At 42.5% G+C, this 18,539-nt stretch overlaps 1 protein-coding gene across 13 annotated transcripts in view; it reads left to right on the top strand.

Moving 5' to 3' along the window:
* NEK11 (NIMA related kinase 11) overlaps window positions 1-18,539 on the top strand; it is a 291,003-nt gene that overhangs the window by 229,033 nt on the left and 43,431 nt on the right. For 8 of the 13 annotated variants that reach the window (XM_088840715.1, XM_088840700.1, XM_088840706.1 and 5 more), the window contains one exon: window positions 9,659-9,755. The exons of 2 other annotated variants lie outside the window; for them this stretch is intronic. In XM_088840715.1, coding sequence (XP_088696841.1) covers window positions 9,659-9,755 — 97 coding nt within the window. 3 more of the 13 variants (XM_088840723.1, XM_088840719.1, XM_088840727.1) reach the window with 3 other exon arrangements.

The raw sequence follows: 18,539 nt of genomic DNA, 5'->3' as shown, positions 1-18,539 counted from the left end.
TCTTATCCAGTTCATTTAAAAGTTCTATTGGTTTATTTGTGTGAAAAGTTGGAAATGTAAGCCTGCATTACAAATGATGGCACATCTATCAAGTATTTTCCGACATAAACCATCATAGGGCTCACAGAGCAATATCAGACACACTTCATGTTTTCAGGGAACTTCTGGGTTTATCATTATCTGTAGGCCAGATGACTAGAACTCCAGGCAGGAAGTGATGAACTCTGCATGAGAACCTGATTGCTGGGTACCACCCCTAGAGATTCTGATTCAATAGGTTTGTGTGGGCCCCAGAAATCTGCATCTCTAACGTGTTCCCACATGATACTGATGCTGCTGGTTCAGAGACTTTGAGAACCGCTGGACTCTCACTTCCAGCTAAGGCTTTATAAAGAAAATGCTTATATTCGATTTTTATATTTTCATAAATTGAATCAAGTTTTTACTAAAGGTGCCTCACATTGCATCTTTAATTTTTTTGTGACTCCCTTGAAAACAGTGTTAATTACAACCTAGAATAAGTTTGACTTTCAACATCTAGGTTAGACTAACCTGAAAGATTAAAATATTTTTTGACCCAGCAAGTCTGAATCTAGGAATTTATCTTAAAGGAATAATCAGAGTTGTGTGTAAAGAGAAATATATACAAATATTCTCAGGGCAGTGTGGTTTACACTAGTAAAAATTGAGAATCAAAATAAATGCCTAGCAGTAAGGGCTAATATGTCTTCTAGAATAAAGAAGTTCTTCTCAGTTTATTAAAAATGATGACATAGTTACATATTCATTGGTATGAGAAGTGTTATTAAGAAATAAACTCTAGTTTATACACACACATGCACACACCAGAAATACTGCAGTGATACTAATGGTTCTCTGAGGGACTTTCCCCTTCCATTCTTTTCTGTTGAAAGAAGAGGGGAGTGCCGATGTACTTACCTTAAACATTTCAGTCAGTTTGGAAGCCAGCCCAATCTTCTGTTACAGAAAAACAGATTTTGTTTCTAAAACTGGTTCTCCATATAAGCACCCCAGAATAATGAAACTCCCAAAGGCTAGCTACTGTCTCCTCAAGGTAAGCACAGCTGAAAAGTTAGGGTCTGGCCTCCGCACGTCTCTTACCCTGAGTTCAGTTCAGTTCAGTTCAGTTGCTCAGTCGTGTCCGACTCTTCGCGACCCCATGAATCACAGCACGCCAGGCCTCCCTGTCCATCACCAACTCCAGGAGTTCACTCAAACTCATGGCCATCAAGTTGGTGATGCCATCCATCCATCTCATTCTCTGTAGTCCCCATCTCCTCCTGCCCCCAATCCCTCCCAGCATCGGAGTCTTTTCCAGTGAGTCAACTCATCGAATGAGGTGGCCAAAGTACTAGAGTTTCAGTTTTAGCATCAGTCCTTCCAATGAACACCCAGGACTGATCTCCTAGGGCACATTTAATTGCTCTGCCTCAATCCTAAAATAGACACTCCCTCTTTTTTTTTTTTAGGTTGAAAGGCACTATTCTTAGAGGCCTCTTCTGATGTTATCAAAAGAAAATGACCATTTGCAACCCCCTGAACTCCTGTTGTTTTTAATCTTCCATGCAATTCTGTTGAATATTTGTTGTGTGAAATAACTATGTAATAAAAATAGAAAGTTTATTTCCTTTCTTCTAGTATTTATCATCTCCCCTGTGAGTAGCAGGTTTCCTCTCCAAGCTGGCCCACTTTTTTCCCAACTAATTAATTTTGGTAGAGGCGGTGAGGTGCTATTTATTTATTGAGAAACTGCCCTGTGCAAAGCAGTGGGGTGAGGACCCTGGGGGCCAGGGAGACAGCATACATGTACTGACAGCAACATACTTTTATATAGATCATTGCATTTCGGCTTTGCTAAAGCCCTAAAATGCAGATTTTTTTTTTTTTTTTGGTACAGGTGAGGAAACTGAGTCACAGAAGTTTTGTAACTGATCAAACATCACAGAGTCAGGACCCAGACCGCAGTTCCCTAAGGCAGCTCACGCACTCATCCTTATGCATCCCGGCTCCTTTCCTACTGGAAACCTCTGGAGGTGGTTCTCTCTTGGGCCATTTTCTTCTCTTCTGCCTGTCTGCTTTCTTCTCAAGCCTCCTCATGGGCTTTGGCTGGGATTCAGCTGCTGCTGCACGGTTGGCAACAACTTCCTTAGCTGCTGACTTCTGCCCTGTTCCTATAGAAACAGTTCTCTGAGAGAGCTGGGGATGGTGGTGGGGTTGTGGGAGGTTACATTGTCATTTTTATTATCACTCATCAAATACTCACTGTGTTGAGGGCTTCAAGACACCACCTGCATGCCCCCTGTCTGCCAGCCCCCATCTCCACATGTCATGGGTTCTTTGGGAAGAAACCTCTGACATGGAGATGGGTGGGAGGACATTATTCAGGATGGGCCTCTGTGGACAGGCAGGAAGGGAAGCAGGATGAGGCGGAGGAGAAGCTGCAGAGTGATGCAGGCCAGACAGGCCTTACTTGAACCCTTGTGGGGGTCAGAACTCAGGTTGTCTGTGCAAGACAGTTCTACCTCAACCATGATGACTTGTTTCATGTCAGGGGCACAGGGGAAGGGCATAACTTTGGGCAATGTGGCTCTGCCACTGAGGCTGCTTCTGCAGGGATGGTGGTTGCAGTCTGTCTGTGGCCACCACTCCCACTAGCTGGGTAACATGTCTTTCCTTGAAAGGAAATTTGGGTGCTACAACTCCACCTCTGGGTATTGGGATAACATGGTGAGGGCGGAGACCAACCTGCTTCAAAGATTCTTAGCTCATTGTATGGACAGTCTGAGGTTCAGTATCATCATGGGAGATATTCAAGGAAAGGTGTCCACATCTTTGTGGACAGCTAAGCTTCTCAGTAAGTGGAACTGCTCTCACAGTGTCCTGGAGGAGGAAGAAATTGTGGACCACAAAGCTGTACCTTTGCAATAATCTGGGCAGAGAGGGGTGTCTGTCAAGGACACCCTGAGTATTCTGTGGGCAACTGACAGAAAGAGAGGGGTTGAAGGAGATGAGGTGAGAAGCATTCTAAACATGCTGAGCACCAAGGACAGCATCTGTGAGGATTCCTGACTAAGCAGTGTCCCAGGAACTTAAGGGAGAGCTCATTTGCCAAAATATCCAGCCCTGCGGTGCCTGCATCAGCTCATCACCCATGTGGTAGGGTGTTCTTCAGGAAGTGCAAATGCAGGTTTTTGTTTTATAAATGAGGTCATTCATCCAGCAACTGGAATGAATAAAGGGAAACTTTGGAAGAAATGAGAGAAGACTCTCTGCTGGTGAAATGTCAGGATCATCAAGCTGTCACTTCTGCAGGGAAAATAGCTTTGCTATTTAAAAGAGACCATAGAAGTAGGAGGGATCCTGACAATATTACTATCATGAGCAGCACTTTGAATTCTTGAAAAAACACAGCTTCTAGTTGCTTGATGTCTCTTCAGATCATTTTGTTTTCATCTCATTGTCAAAACACTCCCATGGGGTGGTATCAAGCCTCACCAGCTGACATTTCCCAGGTGGGGAGTGACTCCGGAATGATGGCGCCTGATGCTCAGTAATGCCTGTACCTTTCGTTGTTGGTCCCAGCCATCTGTCTCTTCACATTTGGTCCCTTTGATTGATCTTCATCTTTGTTTGTGTGTTACCTTCACAAGGAAAGTCTATAACCCTAGAGGTCTGGGGATATGTCTTACAGATCACAGAATGCTTGAATTGAAAGAAGGCCCTCAGTCTAATAAAATACTCAAATATACAGTGAGGAAACGGAAGCCCAGGGAGATGACTGGAGGACCATGCTGCTTGTGCTGTTAGAAACAGAATGATGACTGTGGTCCCCAAACCTGAAGGCTGATTCTTTGATTTTAATTCCTACCTATTGAACCTCTGAAATGAATGCTTTGCCTTATGGAACTTAAAAACTTGAGCAAATGAAACCCAAAGCGAGCAGAAGGGAGGAAATAGTAAAGGCTGCAGTGGAAATAAATGAAATAAAGAAGAGAAAAACAATAGGAGACCTCAAAGAGACCAAAAAATTGTTTCTTTGAAAAGGTTTAAAACATCGATCAATCTTTAAGAAAGACAGTTAAGAAATCAGGAATGAAAAAGGAGACATTGCTACCAACTTTAAAGAAATTACAAGGATAAATTACAAGGGGCAAAAAATTAGATAAATCAGATGAAAGAACAAATTTCTAGAAAGATGCAAGTTACTGAAACTGACTCAAGAAGAGAAAAAAATCTGAATAGGCCTATAACAAGTAAGTCAAATTAGTCATTTTAAGACTTCCAACAAAGAAAACACCAGGCCCATACTGCTTCACTGGTGAATTTACACTAAACATTCAAAGAAGAATTAATACCAGTTTCACAAACTCGTCAAAAAACAGAATACAATAGAACATTGTCCAACTCATTCTGTGAGGCTGTTGTTTGATACTAAAACCAAAGACATCATAAGAAAAAATAACAACTGGACCAATATTCATTATGGCTATATATGTAAAAATCATCAACAAAATACTAGCAAACCAAACACAGCAATTTTAAAAAAATGATTTTAAGGATTATATAGAATGGCCAAGTGAGATTTATCTCAGGACTGCAAGGATAGTTCTACATCAGAAAATCAATTAATGTAATACACCAAGGTCATAGACTAAAGGACAAAAATTATATGACCATCTCAATAGATGCAAAAAAGCATTTGACAGAATCTAACACCCTTTCTTGATAAAAACAGTCACCAAACTAGGAATACAAAGGAATTTCCTAAACCTGACAAAGGACCTCTGTAAAGCTACCTACAGCACTATTAGTCATAACGCTCATTTTGTTTGTCCATTTATCTTTTGTTGGGGAAACAACCCAACTATCCAACCGTTGAATGAATAAGCAAAAATTATGTGTATATATATATATATATATATACAATGGAATATATATATATATATATATACACACACACAATGGAATATCATTCATCCATAAAAAGGAGGTCCTGACACAGGCTACAATGTGGATGAACTTGAAAACATGATGCTCAGTGAAATAAGCCAGGCACAAAAGGACACATATTGAGTGCCACTTATATGAGTTATTTAGAGCAGTAAAACTTATTTTTGGGGGGCTCCAAAGTCACTTTCATGCGAAGAGTTGACTCATTGGAAAAGACCCTGATGTTTGGAGGGATTAGGGGCAGGAGGAGAAGGGGATGACAGAGAATGAGATGGCTGGATGGCATCACCGACTCTAAGCACACGAGTTTGGGTGAACTCTGGGAATTGGTGATGGACAGGGAGGCCTGGTGTGCTGCGATTCATGGGGTCGCAAAGAGTCAGACACGACTGAGTGACTGAACTGAACTGAACTGAAAATTCACAGACACAGAAAGTACTTTAGATATCACCAAGGGATTGGGGAGGGGAAGAATAGTGAGTTATTGTTTAATGGTTACAGAGTTTCTGTTTGGAGTGATGAAAAAGTTTTGGAGATAGTAGTAATGGTTGCACATCATGAATGTACTAACACAATTGAGTTGTACACTTAGAATAAGAATTTCAAAAAAAGATGAACAGGATATGATCTCTGTGGTCAAGGAGTTAGTAACTAGTTGAAAAGGGTAGGGGAATGGAGAAGGAGTGAAGAGTATTAGAAAGTAAAACATGGCAAGGAGCACCTTGGCTGACTCCCAGCACAGTGGTCACCATGAAGTGGGTATTTCCTCTGGGACTTTTAAACGTGGGTGACCAGAATCTAGGCCTGGTGTCAAGCCCCAGCTGCACAGGGTATTCATTGTGTGAACTGAATATCTTAAACCTTGATTTCCTCATTGAAAAATGTCCCTACTTCCTGGGAACCTCCCATGAGATGATGCCCAGGGCATGGCACTTACTCACCAAAAGAGGTTTGGTCATTATTTTCGGTGCTATTGTTGTCCATGATGAATTGGAATGAATTTGCATAGAATTATTTGAATTTTCTGTTTAGAGAAGAGCAGACTGAATTCAGGACAGTATTCTGGTTTACTTAGGACAGCCAGAAAATACTCCCTTCTGTAAAAGGGCCCAAAGAAATCATTGCACATTTGGCTCTTTGTTGTACTGAATGAAGGGCTTCCCAGGTGGCCCAGTGGTAAAGAATCTGCCTGCAATGTAGCAGGCGCAGGTTTGATCCCCGTGTCGGGAAGATTCCCCTGGAGGAGGAATGGCAACCCACTCCAGTATTCTTGCCTAGGAAATCCCACGGACAAAAGAGCCTGGCAGGCTACAGTCCATGGGGTCACATAGAGTCGGACGCGACTGAATGACTAACATTTTCAGTTTCTTCAGTCCCTCCTCCGGGGCACCCAGCCCAGGCAGGGAGTGGGTGGAAGAGGCAGGGCACGGATGCCGACTGACCTGCTGCCGCTCCCTGGCTGCAATCTCGGAGACCTCCTGGGTCTCAGCCATGTAGCACACCCCTCAGGACTTTTCTCAGAGTACATGGGACCAAGTACCTTCAGAACTTCCCACAGGAAGGATAGAGTGGTTGGAGTTTTCTCTAAAATCTACCCTCACTGTGCACATATCCTCTTTGAAAAAAATCACCATAGGTATAAGCTCTGTTTGGTGTCCATTCTTCAGTCTTAGAAACCCTGAAAGGAGAAGAGTGATGTCTAAGCCATGCTCCTTGTCAGGATCTACTGTTTTCAGAAAAAGCTGAAGATGAATCAAAGGTGAGGACCCATCAAAGGTAGATCAGAAAGGGACAAACTCAGTAGAGGCTGAGCCCCCAGGCTGTGGCTCCCAGAGCCCTGGGAGAGGTGAGAGTATAGAGTTCCCAATCCGTGCTGCCATTGGTGCCTCTGACATGGTGTGGGCATTTCACATGGACATGCTGTGTGCAAGTGCATGAAAATGCTGTTGAAATTAACAAAGAAGAATAATTTTAAAAATCAACCTAGGGATTGAGGATTCACTGTTTTTTTATAAAACATCAAGACAGCAGACCTTTGGAACCAGAACTTTATGAGCTTGCAACAAACACAGGGCTCCAGGCTCAGGAGGGGTTTTAGTGAATTCCTAATAATCTTATTTTTGAATTTATGTTTTATGAATAAAGTCTGCTGAGACAGTGGGACATATGGCAGGGTCTTGAAGCCTCCTCTGGGGCCTCCTTCCTGGAGAGAGTCCTCTGAACAACACCTCCTCCTCAACGCTGCTCTCCCCCACCGCTGCCACCTCTGCTGGGGTGGGGGAAAGAGAGGCCAGACATGACTTCTGGAGGGCTGGAATCAGGGGGGCCTTTGGGTCTTTGTGAAGGTTTTCACTCTTCTTGAGAGTAACTAGCCCAGTTCCCAAGGGAAGATGACATGAAATAAATATCCAGTAAAAAACACCAGGACAGGTCCCTATATAAATGCAGGAAAAGAAACCAGCTTTTTTCCTGCTTTTTAAACAAAGAGTCCTGCATTGTCAGATAACACTGGACCCCATGAATAAAGAGCTAGCTTGTCACATTTGCTACTCAAAATGTGGTCCCACATCCAGCAGTACTGGTACCACCCGAGAGCATATTAGAAACGTGTGGGGAGGGCCTAGCAGAATCTCAGGCCCTACCCACACAGACTAAGTCAGAATTTGCATTTTAACAGGATCCCTAGCTGATTCAAATCACATTTGAGTTTGAGAAGCAGTGGTCTAGAATGTACTCCAAGACTCAGTGACCACCTGTTAGAGGAAGCCTGTGACTTGGCCCAGTTGTTCTTTATTGTGGTTGCTGAACGTGTTGTCCTTTTCTTAGACATAAAGCAACTGCTATTCATGTTGGAAAGTGGAAGGAAAAAGGCTGGTGAATGGGAAACACTGAGAGAAGAGTTGCTCTGATCACAAGCTTCGCCAAGACTGTTGCTTGAAATTCTCTTTGCCCCAACCTCTACCCTTGGGCTCAAGGCTTAGGATCTTTCCCCGTGATGCTGAGGGTCTTATTGAAGGGAGCAGTAACCAGATTAAAATAAGCTGCAGCTCTGGGGAAATTGCTCTGACCTTTCCTTGCACAAGCCCTAAGAATTGCCAGCTTGCTCCGGGTGAGATGGGAAACACAGCCTTCCTTTCCACCTTGGCAGAACTGGGTTTTGAGCTTGCATGTTACTTGGCATGGTGTGCTTGTTGTTTTCGTAACTTCTTAGGTTCTAGAAAAGATGGTTATAAAAAGCAACCAACATGAATATGAAGTGCACCGCTCTGCCTCCCCCATCACCCCCTCACAAGAGCCTTTTCTGGGAAGAAGCAGCCGTTGGGAGAGGACGCTGCTGTGAAGCCATCTCTGGCAACAGAGACTGAGATGGGTTTCTCTCGGAGTTGGAGGGTAGCCTCCTGAGTGAGAGCGAAGGGAGCCATCAGGCCCTAGTACCTACCTATGAAGTACCAGGCAGGACATGCAGTTTACTTAGCTAATTGTACTGTGCCCTTTACAAAGTTCTCACCAGTGACTCGGTATCTAGGGATGGAGCCTGAGGAAAGACCAGAGATTCTGACAAAGTGAAGCAAGATTATATTCATCTTGATGGTGTCTGTAAAAACACAAAGTTCAAAGTGGAGCTGTGTGCCCCCAAAGGAGTATACAAAGAAGGCGGGGGTAAAAAATAATAGAATTTGCATTTGGTCTTTTACATTTAAAAATAGAGGGAAAAGCTGTACTAATTTTGCTCCCACAAAATGGGAGTTGGCCCTCACTTTATTTTTGGTCCAAAAAGCAGACAGTCTATTGTGTTATGAGGGGAAAGCAGGAGTTTCACAGCATGGGTACCTGCTCTAACAAAGTCACTGCATGGATATAGTTCCTAAATGAATCTTAGGACTCAAGAGTTTTCTCCTGATGAGATGAGGCGCCTTGTGGGGACTCTGAGGGATGAAGACACAGAGAGGACTCTGCCCACCCTCCCAGGCCACATGAAGATCTGACTTTTGATGACCCAGTCCCTCACTTAGGGGCAGCCTTAGCTTCTTAATGGAAGCAATGTTGTTTCAGTGGGTGGAGTATTTCTCCCTATCAGTTCTCACCTGTTCTGTAAGAGCCTCCAAGGTATCTTGGTAAAAAAAAAAAAAAAAACTGTGGCTCTCAACAGATTTCCTAACTCTGCAGCTTTCATTAACAGCTCTTTACCTCCTGAACCCAACTTTGGCCTTCTGCTCCATCCTGCTGAAGTTCAAAGCTGCAGATTACTCCCTGGTCAGCATCTTACTTTCCACTGCAAAAAAGCTAATACTCAGATGTGAGGTTAAAATAAAGGGAAAACTAAGCTTATTAGAAAAAATTCCTCAGTCATCAAAACAATTTCCATAGCTACTGAAAGACTGTGGCCAAAGGCTATTGGTTTCCCCCCATATAAAAAGGCCATCTTTAAAATAATGGTATTTGTTTAAACAATCCTTCCTGAAAGAGGCTTTGTCCCGGAATTCCTTGTACATATTAAAACTGTAAATAATCTTGTCATTTGGAATAAATTCTTTAAAAGGCATGTCATAATTGAATTTACCTCTAATTAATGTGGCATTACCTTGTGGCAGAGGTGAAATAGCTTGTTTTCTGATTGTCCTTGACTGTTGCCTTAAAGTTGCTGAAGTGCTGATGGAGTCAGTAAGGACTGTGCATTGATTTTCAGGCACAAGGACTGTCACCAGCTCAGCTCCAGACACACCCTCAGAACGAACAATTTTCAACAATTCAATGGCCAGGACCAGGATGAAACACATGCGGGAGTAAGTAGCCTATGGCCTGACCCCTCAGAGAGTGCAGTGTGTGAGAACATATCACTTATGTGATGCTGTCCTGTTTGGCCGCTGCAGAGATCACAGCCGTGCTTTTCTGTTATAGAAGCAGCAGTGAATGGAATGTACATAGCTCAGCTGAAGAGGCCTGAATCTGCATGGAAGGCACTAGCTGTGGTCTGAACATGTTTTCCCCCAAACTCATATGTTGAAATCCTAAGCCCAAAAGGAGATGGTATTAGTAGGTGGGGGTTTGGGGAGGTACTTCAATCATGAGGGTGGGGCCCTCAGGTGTGGTATTAGTGACATACTATAAAAGAGGCTCCAGATTGACCCCAGCCCCTTCTGCCATGTGACATGGCCCTAGCTGTGACCCAGAAGAGGGCCTCCACCAAAAGGGAGCCACATTGGCCCCTTGTTCTAGGACTTCCCAGCCTCCAGAACTGTGAGGGAAAAAAGTCTGTTGTTTACAAGCCACTGAGCATGTGCTACTTTGTTGTAGCAGACTAAACAAACTATGACAGCACCCCTGTTATAAATTTCTTGGCAGGGAAGGGACCCAGCCTCCTAATCTAACTTCTCTGCAACTTATATCTCCAGATCAAGGGTGGGAAACTCTCTTTGAAAGGGCTGCGACATGGTGAATATTTTAGGTTTCATGGGCCAGTTATCTCTGTTACCATTACAACTCTGCTCTTGTAACACAAAAGCAGCTATGGACAATATGAATTAATGAGTATGGCTATACTTTAGTAAAATATTGTTTTCAAACTGCAGTCTGAATTTGATATAATTTTTAGGTATCACAAGGTATTATTCTTCCTTTAATTTTTTCAACCATTTTTAAATGTTCAAACAATTCTTAACTCATGAGATATACAGAAATAAACAGCAGGTTAGCTTTGGCCTGTGGGCTGTATGGTTTGTGTACCACTCCTATAGATGTTCCAACTCAGAAACTTCTCTCATGCTGGTTGAATAGTTTGGAAGTTTGATAAAAATTATTTTCAGTTGATTTTCATTTATGTTGTTCTTGCAGTACAACACATTATCCTCCAGGCTGATATTTGGAAACAAAAGAGAAAAAAAGTACTGAAAATTGTTTCCAAACCTTGAGCTGATAATATATCTAGATGCATGTTGTTTTCAGGTCTTGCCTGTACCTGAGTGGTCACCTAGTAACACAGTTACCATGGCACCAAAGATTCCCAGGATCTGGAAGTGAGGGAGTTTGGATGAAACTCTCCCATCTGCCCTTCCTTCCACTCATTCTTTCTGGGAGGAGATTATGGAGAAGGCTTGCTAATCTCCCAGTCAATAATCTTCAAAGGCAAGAAAAGCAACTCACTTATTTCACCCTTACAATTTAATAATGTGGTAGTGTCAGAGTTTTGACCAAAGACTTCATCACTTTTGCAGAGGACACACTATCTCATTTCCTAGCACATTATGAAATACTTTAAATAATTAAAATAAAAGTAGTTTTGCCCAAAAAAGTAACCAAGCTGCATTCCAGTGATTTTATCCCTGGTGTGTTGTTCACTTCTTTATGCTTGATTGAATTTGACCAACTGCTTCCTGACTCACTGATACAGTTTGAGCTATTCCCCCATGGATGGTACTGCTCCTCTGGCAGAATAATGTGTTATCCCCTTATAGTCCACATCACAAAGCCCCACACCATTCCAGAAAAGGCCAAGAGGAAATTGAGGCTGTAGAGCTAAGGATCTTCTGAGGATGTTTGTTTCCACAGCCAGAAAAAAATGGGAATCGTGGGTTCTTTCCCTACATGGTAATGTACTGGCTTCATCCTCAACATACAGACAGCAACTGTTGGAACTCAAAGAATAATAAATGACATTTGTCCCCAGGGAGATTATAATGCAGGGAAAGCACTGGACTTCAAACTTAAAAGCTAAATAACAGCACAGTGGTTATGTAATCAGAGGTGATGGTTAAGAAAAGTCCCCAACTGGGACCATAGCCATATGCCAAACAGAGCAGATGGTGAGAGTGTCAAGATGAGAAAGGGAATTTGAGGATGTCTCTGGGGGACGTAAGACTTGGCCTCAGCCTTAACAGAGACAGGATTTAAAGGGTAAAGAGAAGGAGGGAGCTGGAGGCTAGCAGATTTGGCGTTTGAGTTTTAGTTTCACCAGGAGATGGCTTTCTGAGCTCAGGCAAGCGGTTTTTTTCCAAGGCTCAATTTTCTTATCTGCAAAATGGTCATCATATTATTGCCATAGCTGATTCCCTGGTAAGTAGACTCAGGGATGGGGATTTCTGTGCAGGAGGTAAGTGTAGGGTGTCCTGGAGGCCAACACCTGTAGGAAGGAGGGCAAAGGAAGCAGACAGTCTTGGTGGAGATCTCCACTGCTTTGGCAGAGAGCTCTGAAGCTGGCCCTGCCCTGCAGGGCTCCACTGGGTAGAGGTGAGAGGGTTAGGCCCATGCAACCCAGGTTAACCAAGCACTGGATGTGGCCACCCTGGAAAGGGACTAAGACGAGGTGTTATTTAGTCAAGGCAATCCCAAGAGGGGCTGACAGCTGAGGGCAGAACCTCGGGGACATCCCCAGCAGCTAGGGAGTGCATGCAGGGCCTGCTGTGATGAGTCTGTAGCTTAATGCGTGTAAAACTGATACATAAAAGAGGTTCTTAAAGAAAAATCAAGTATCTGGTACCAATCTCTAAAGGGTCAAAAAGATAGCTTTTTATTTCAAGGACTATAAGGAAGGGAACACGAAGAATGTATTATAGGGATACTAATTACATCAGGTGATTGTATTCTTTTTTTTTTGAGAACTGTCAAGCCTAAGAAAAGTTGTAAGAATAGCATAATAAACCCCTATATCTGCTTCATCTAGAGTCACTAATTATCATTTTGCCACAATTACATAATTTCTTCTTTATCTATACATGTAAAGTATTATTATTACAGGGCAATTTGAGAATAAGTTTCATTCATCATGATTCTCCACTTTTAAATATTTAAAAGTACAGCTCCTAAGAACAAGGACAGTCTTTTATATAATCACAATAAATGGCTAAATTTAAGAAATTTCACATTGATACACTATTTGATACACCAATCCAGATCTAAATTTTACCAATTGCCCCAATAGTGGCTTTTACAGCATTTTTTTTTGTGTTGTTGTTATCCAGGATACAAACCAGGACCACAGATTGTTACGCCCTTTTGGTGTTATTTATTGTGGAACAAATCTTCAGTTACTTGTCATCTTTCATGATATTGACATTTTTGAGGAGTACAGCCAGTTGTTGTATAGAATGTCCCTCAGTTTGTATTTGTCTGGTATTTCCTAGCAGTTAGATCCAAGTTACTGATTTTTTTATGGTATCCTATATAAGTGATTCTATGCCCTTCTGAATTTTTTAAAACTTAATTTTTGGAAGTTGTAGACATATATGAAAGTCATCAGAGTAGTATAATTAATCCCAACAGACTCATCAACCAATTCAGCAATCAACAGCTCAGGGCAAACCTTGCTTTGTCTCCACTACCATCTATTCTTCCGTGTCGCTTTTAAGAACGTGCCATCCAGGGCTTCCCTTGTGGCTCAGCTGGTAAAGAACGTACCATCCTTCAGGGGTTTCCCAGGTGGCACATTAGTGGTAAAGAACCCACCTGCCAATGCAAGAGACGTGAGAGATGCGGTTTGATCCTTTTGATCCCTTGGTCGGGAAGATCCCCTGGAGGAGGACATGGAAACCCATTCCAGTATTCTTGCCTGGAGAATCCCATGGACAGAGGAGCCTGGTGGGCTATAGTCCATAGCATTGCAAAGAGTCAGACACGACTGAAGCAACTTAGCATGCACGCATGTACGCACTATCCATCAGATATTTTCATCTTTAATCTTTCAGGAACATATGACTTTCAGTAACATCTGAACTGAACTGAACATGTGGCTTTTAACTTACTCTCTGACATCTTCCCTTGGAAGCATTTCAAACTCAGGATGTTCAAACTGAACCCCTGATTTCCTTAACCAAGTTTGCTTCCTCCGTAGCTTTCCCCATCTTCACGTAAGAAAGGTAGGACCTAGGTAAAAATGAACCTTTCTGTGTATATGACTTCGGGTACCAGGCCTCATCCTGTCCTACTGTGAGAGAGGGAAGCTCTGTAGGGAGGTGGGGAGGAACAAGTGATGATTGTTCATCGTGCAGTGTTCCTTCAGTTCCCCCAGCTGGGTTCTCCGGGGCTCAGTAAGCATTAATACATGCAGTGTCAGGCAAAGGGTAACCCTAGCACAGCAGTCAGGAGGGAAGGCCTGAGTCTGGGGACAGCAACTGCTGGGATTTATGTCCCTGTTTCTCATCACTAGCTTGTGTCCTTGGACAAGTTACCCAACCTCCTTGTGCCTGAGAATTCACGTCTGTAAAATGTGATGGTTCCCGCCTTGTGGGGTTGCTCTGAGGGTTAGTTGGGGTTACCTATATATGAAATGCACTTAGGGTACTTTATGGCACATAGTAAGTGCTCCATAAAAGTTAATGACTTAAAATAGACTCTGGATATACATGTGGTTGCTTCCTTCTGAAAATCCCTAAGCAAATATCTGAAGGTGTTGTCATGTGTTAGCCTGCTATGTGATGTTTTATACCTGTGGACATCTGTGGGCAGAGAAGCTGTCAGTGAAGGCATTTATATAGCATTTTTTTTTCGCATGCACGAAGAAGTGTCAATTCACTGGGGAAATGTCAGGAAGTTGTTGAATATAAAAGCCAGCCATTTACCATCCTCCAACACTTAGCTTCCAGTAGAGGCCTCTTCTTACTCCTGCTGGGAGACCATCCACAAATGGAATGCCCTGCTGGGTCCTGGGAAGCACTCACTTTGAGCAGTTCTTAGGTGATACCACTCAAAGTCATTGAGAATCTGGAGAATCACAAGGAATAAGTGTGGACTTCCTTTCTGGCTGAGTAATCTCCATTGACGTTTCAAGAGATGTTGCTATTCATACGTAGATGGATGTATGCATGTATAGACAGACGGATGGATGGATAGATGGATGGGTGGATGGTTAGATGGAGGGATGGGTGCGTGGCTGGCTGGATGGGCGGGTGAATGGATGGGCCTTTATGGCTTCATGGACCTCCTGAAATCTCTGCCTTCAGGACGGGAGTTTCTGGCTTTCTGTTAAGCGTTCTTCACAATCATCTCCTGCATTCAGTTCCACACCTGGCTCCAGGCTTCCACTGGAGACCAAAGAGGAGGAACTATGGAATGACAGTGGGTCACCTTTCAGCAGTGAGTAAGTGACACTATTGCTGAGGGACAGATCCTATAACTCACACAGGCCAAGGCAGTGGGTCACGCAAGGAGGCCTTGTTCAATCTGAGTGACAGGTTCTTTTGGCCTTTATATATCAGGTGATCTCACTGTGCCCTTGACCTTGCTGTTTAAAGTGTGGCCAGCAGACCGGCAGCCTGGGCATCACCAGGAAGCTTGTGAGAAATGCAGAATCAGAATCTGCATTTTAACAAGCTCTCTGGAGATTCATGTACATATTAAAATTTGAGAAATACCTATTCAGGAGGTTTCACCCTGGGAGAAGTTTACTAGCAGAATATGAGTTGGGTTCAATAAAAGCTAAATATCATATAAAAATATATTTATATATGTATGCTTTTAAAGCCTCGATTTTTAGACTTTTTTGTTTACTCATTTTTTATTTATTTTATTAAGGAAGAGGTTATTTATATCTATTAATAGTAAAACTCACCCTACTTAGAGTATGGTTCTATGAGATTTGACAAGTGCATCACTTTTTTATTTGCATACAATAAAGTCTACTTTTTCAATATACAGTTCTGTCAATTTTGATAAGTACATAGAGTTACATAAACATCAACGCCATCAAGACTGAAAGATGGTTTTCTCGCTTCTAAAACTTTCCTTGTGTTCTTCCTTTGTGTGTGTCTCTCCTGTTAACCTGCCCTTGGGGACCACATATCTGTTTTCTGTGCTCATGGTGTTGCCTTTTGCGGATATCACATAAGTGGATGCATCACTTAGCATCACAGACCCCACACCTAACTGGGTAGTAGCTGTGGATACGGATGCAGATCACTGAAGAGTCATGTTTTAGACCTTTGTAGTTCTGAATCCCTTCATGCCCACAGAATTGTCACAAAGAGACCCAGGTTTGGGGTTAAGTTTCAGGCCGCTCAGCAGTTGTCCTAAGGTTTCTGGATCCATGAAGCCTAGTGTTAGAGACTCACTACCTGGGAAGTTCTGAGACTGAACTTTGCTATGGGGAACCTGTCAGGTGCTTGTCTTAGTGCCTGTGGACAATGTGCATAGGAGTGGCCTCCACCATCGTGCTCAGGGAAACCAAGTTTACGGGCTGGAATCCACCTCATGAAGCCCAGCCTGAGAAGAAGCCATGGAGAACACCTGAAGATCTAGGGAGCTTCTGAGCCTGTTTCTCCCACTGGATGCTGGTGCCCTGAGAAACATCTGGACCTGGAGGGGTAAGATCCTTTTGTGGTGGCCCCAACCCTGAATCTCCTCTGCAATGCCAGTTCATGCAAAGGCCACAGGAAAACAAACCACTGTCTGCATGTATGTTTGTCCTCACTGTGGGAACTACAGTGACACAGGTGTCAGGCTTTTTGATGTTGTCCTACAGCTCACGGATGCTCTGGTCAATTTTTTTTTTTTTTTTAGGCATCCTCCCCCACCCGCCATCTGTTTCATTTTGCACAGTTTCTATGGCTTTGACTTCAATTCAATCTTTTTTACTGCAATGACTAAACTGCTATTAAACTGCTATTAATCCTATCCAGTGTATTTTTTAATCTCAGACATTGTAGTTTTCATCTCTAGAAGTTTAATTTGGGTCTTTTTGAAAAATATGTTCCATGTATCTGATTAACATGTTCAATAGTCCCTCTATTTGAAGAAGTAGAGTAGAATTGTAATAACTATTTTAATGTCCATGTCTACTAATTTTAACATTAGTATCATTTCTGGGTTGGTTTTGATGGATTTATTTATCTCCTTACTATAGATCACATTTTTCTGCCTCTCAGTCTGCCTGGTCATCTTTTACTGAATGTCAGGCATTGTGAATTTTTCCTTGTTGGGTCCTGGTTGTTTCTGTGTTCCACTAAACATCTTAACCTTTATTTTAGGATTCACTTAAGCTGCTTAGAAACAGTTTGATTCAGTTTTGTCATGTGAGACCAGAGCAGCAATTAAACCATCCCTGATTATTGCCCATGACTGAGGAAAGACCCTTCTGTGTGCTCCACCCAGGGGCCAGTGGATTATCAGGTTGGCTTGGCAGGTATGAAGATGCCCTGGCCTGGTCCTGAGTGAGCTCCAAGCACCGTCCTCTCTAACTCACCCTGTTCTCTCCTTCCCCTCGGTAATTCCCTCATGCACATGTACTTCCTGTGCTGAGCCACATCGTTAGTTTCTGTGTGGTTATACAGAGGCTTGTTTGTTTTAAATTTTTAGAAACCGCTTTTTTTTAACTTTTGTTTCTTGATTATGTAAAGTGTTTCCATGAGTCCAAAATCAAACTCACAAAAAGACATATTTAACAAAGACTAATTTCTATCCTGATGCCTTACCCTAATGGCCTCCTTTCTCAAAAGGGAATCATTTTTAAATTTTTATGGCTTACTCTTTCTTTTTTAAAAATTTTATTTATATTTAACTGGAGAATAATTGGTTTACAATGTTGTATTGGTTTCTGCCATACGTCAACATGTATCAGCAATATGTCCCCACCCTCTGGTGACTCCTTCCCAACTCCCACCCCATCCCACCCCCCTAGGTTGTCACAGAGCACTGGGATGAGCTCCCTACATCATACAGCAAATTCCTCCTGGCTGTTTTACATATGGTAATGTATGTGCTTCAGTGTTCCTCTCTCAGTTTGTCCCGCCCTCTTCTTCCCCCGCTGTGTCCACAAGTCTGTTCTCTATGTCTGTGTTTCCATTGCTCTCCTGCAAATAGGTTCATCAGCACCATTTTTCTAGATTCCGTATATATGTGTTAATATACGATATTTGTTTTTCTTTTTCTGATTCACTTCATTCTTATGACATGCTCTAGGTTCATCTACCTCACCTAGTACTGACTCAGATTCCTTCCTTTTATGGCTGACCAATATTCCATTGTATATATACACATATATACCACAACTTCTTTATCCATTCATCTGTTGATGGACTTCTAGCTTGCTTCCATGTCTTAGCTATTGTAAATAGTGCTGCAGTAAACACTGAACTCATCTCACACGCTAGCAAAGTAATGCTGAAAATTCTCCAAGCCAGGCTTCAACAATACATGAACTGTGAAATTCCAGATGTTCAAACTGGATTTAGAAAAGGCAGAGGAACCAGATATCAAATTGCCAACATCCGCTAGATCATCAAAAAAGCAAGAGAGTTCCAGAAAAACATCTGTTTCTACTTTATTGACTATGCCAAAGCTTTTGACTGTGTGGATCACAACAAACTGTGGAAAATTCTTAAAGAGATGGGTCCACCTGAGCTGCCTCCTGAGAAATATGTATGCAGCTCAGGAAGCAACAGTTAGAACTGGACATGGAACAACAGACTGGTTCCAAATCGGGAAAGGAGTATGTCAAGGCTGTATATTGTCACCCTGCTTATTTAACTTATATGCAGAGGACATCATGTGAAATGCCAGGCTGGATGAAGCACAAGCTGGAATCAAGATTGCCAGGAGAAATATCAATAACTTCAGATATGCAGATGATACAACCCTTATGG

Source organism: Moschus berezovskii, chromosome 1 (genome assembly GCF_049115385.1).
Source record: "Moschus berezovskii isolate FMDL1 chromosome 1, NW_MosBer_1.0, whole genome shotgun sequence".
NCBI lineage: Eukaryota > Metazoa > Chordata > Mammalia > Artiodactyla > Moschidae > Moschus > Moschus berezovskii.
The sequence above is the reverse complement of the archived record's forward strand: the minus strand, read 5'-3'. Positions and strand labels throughout refer to the sequence as shown.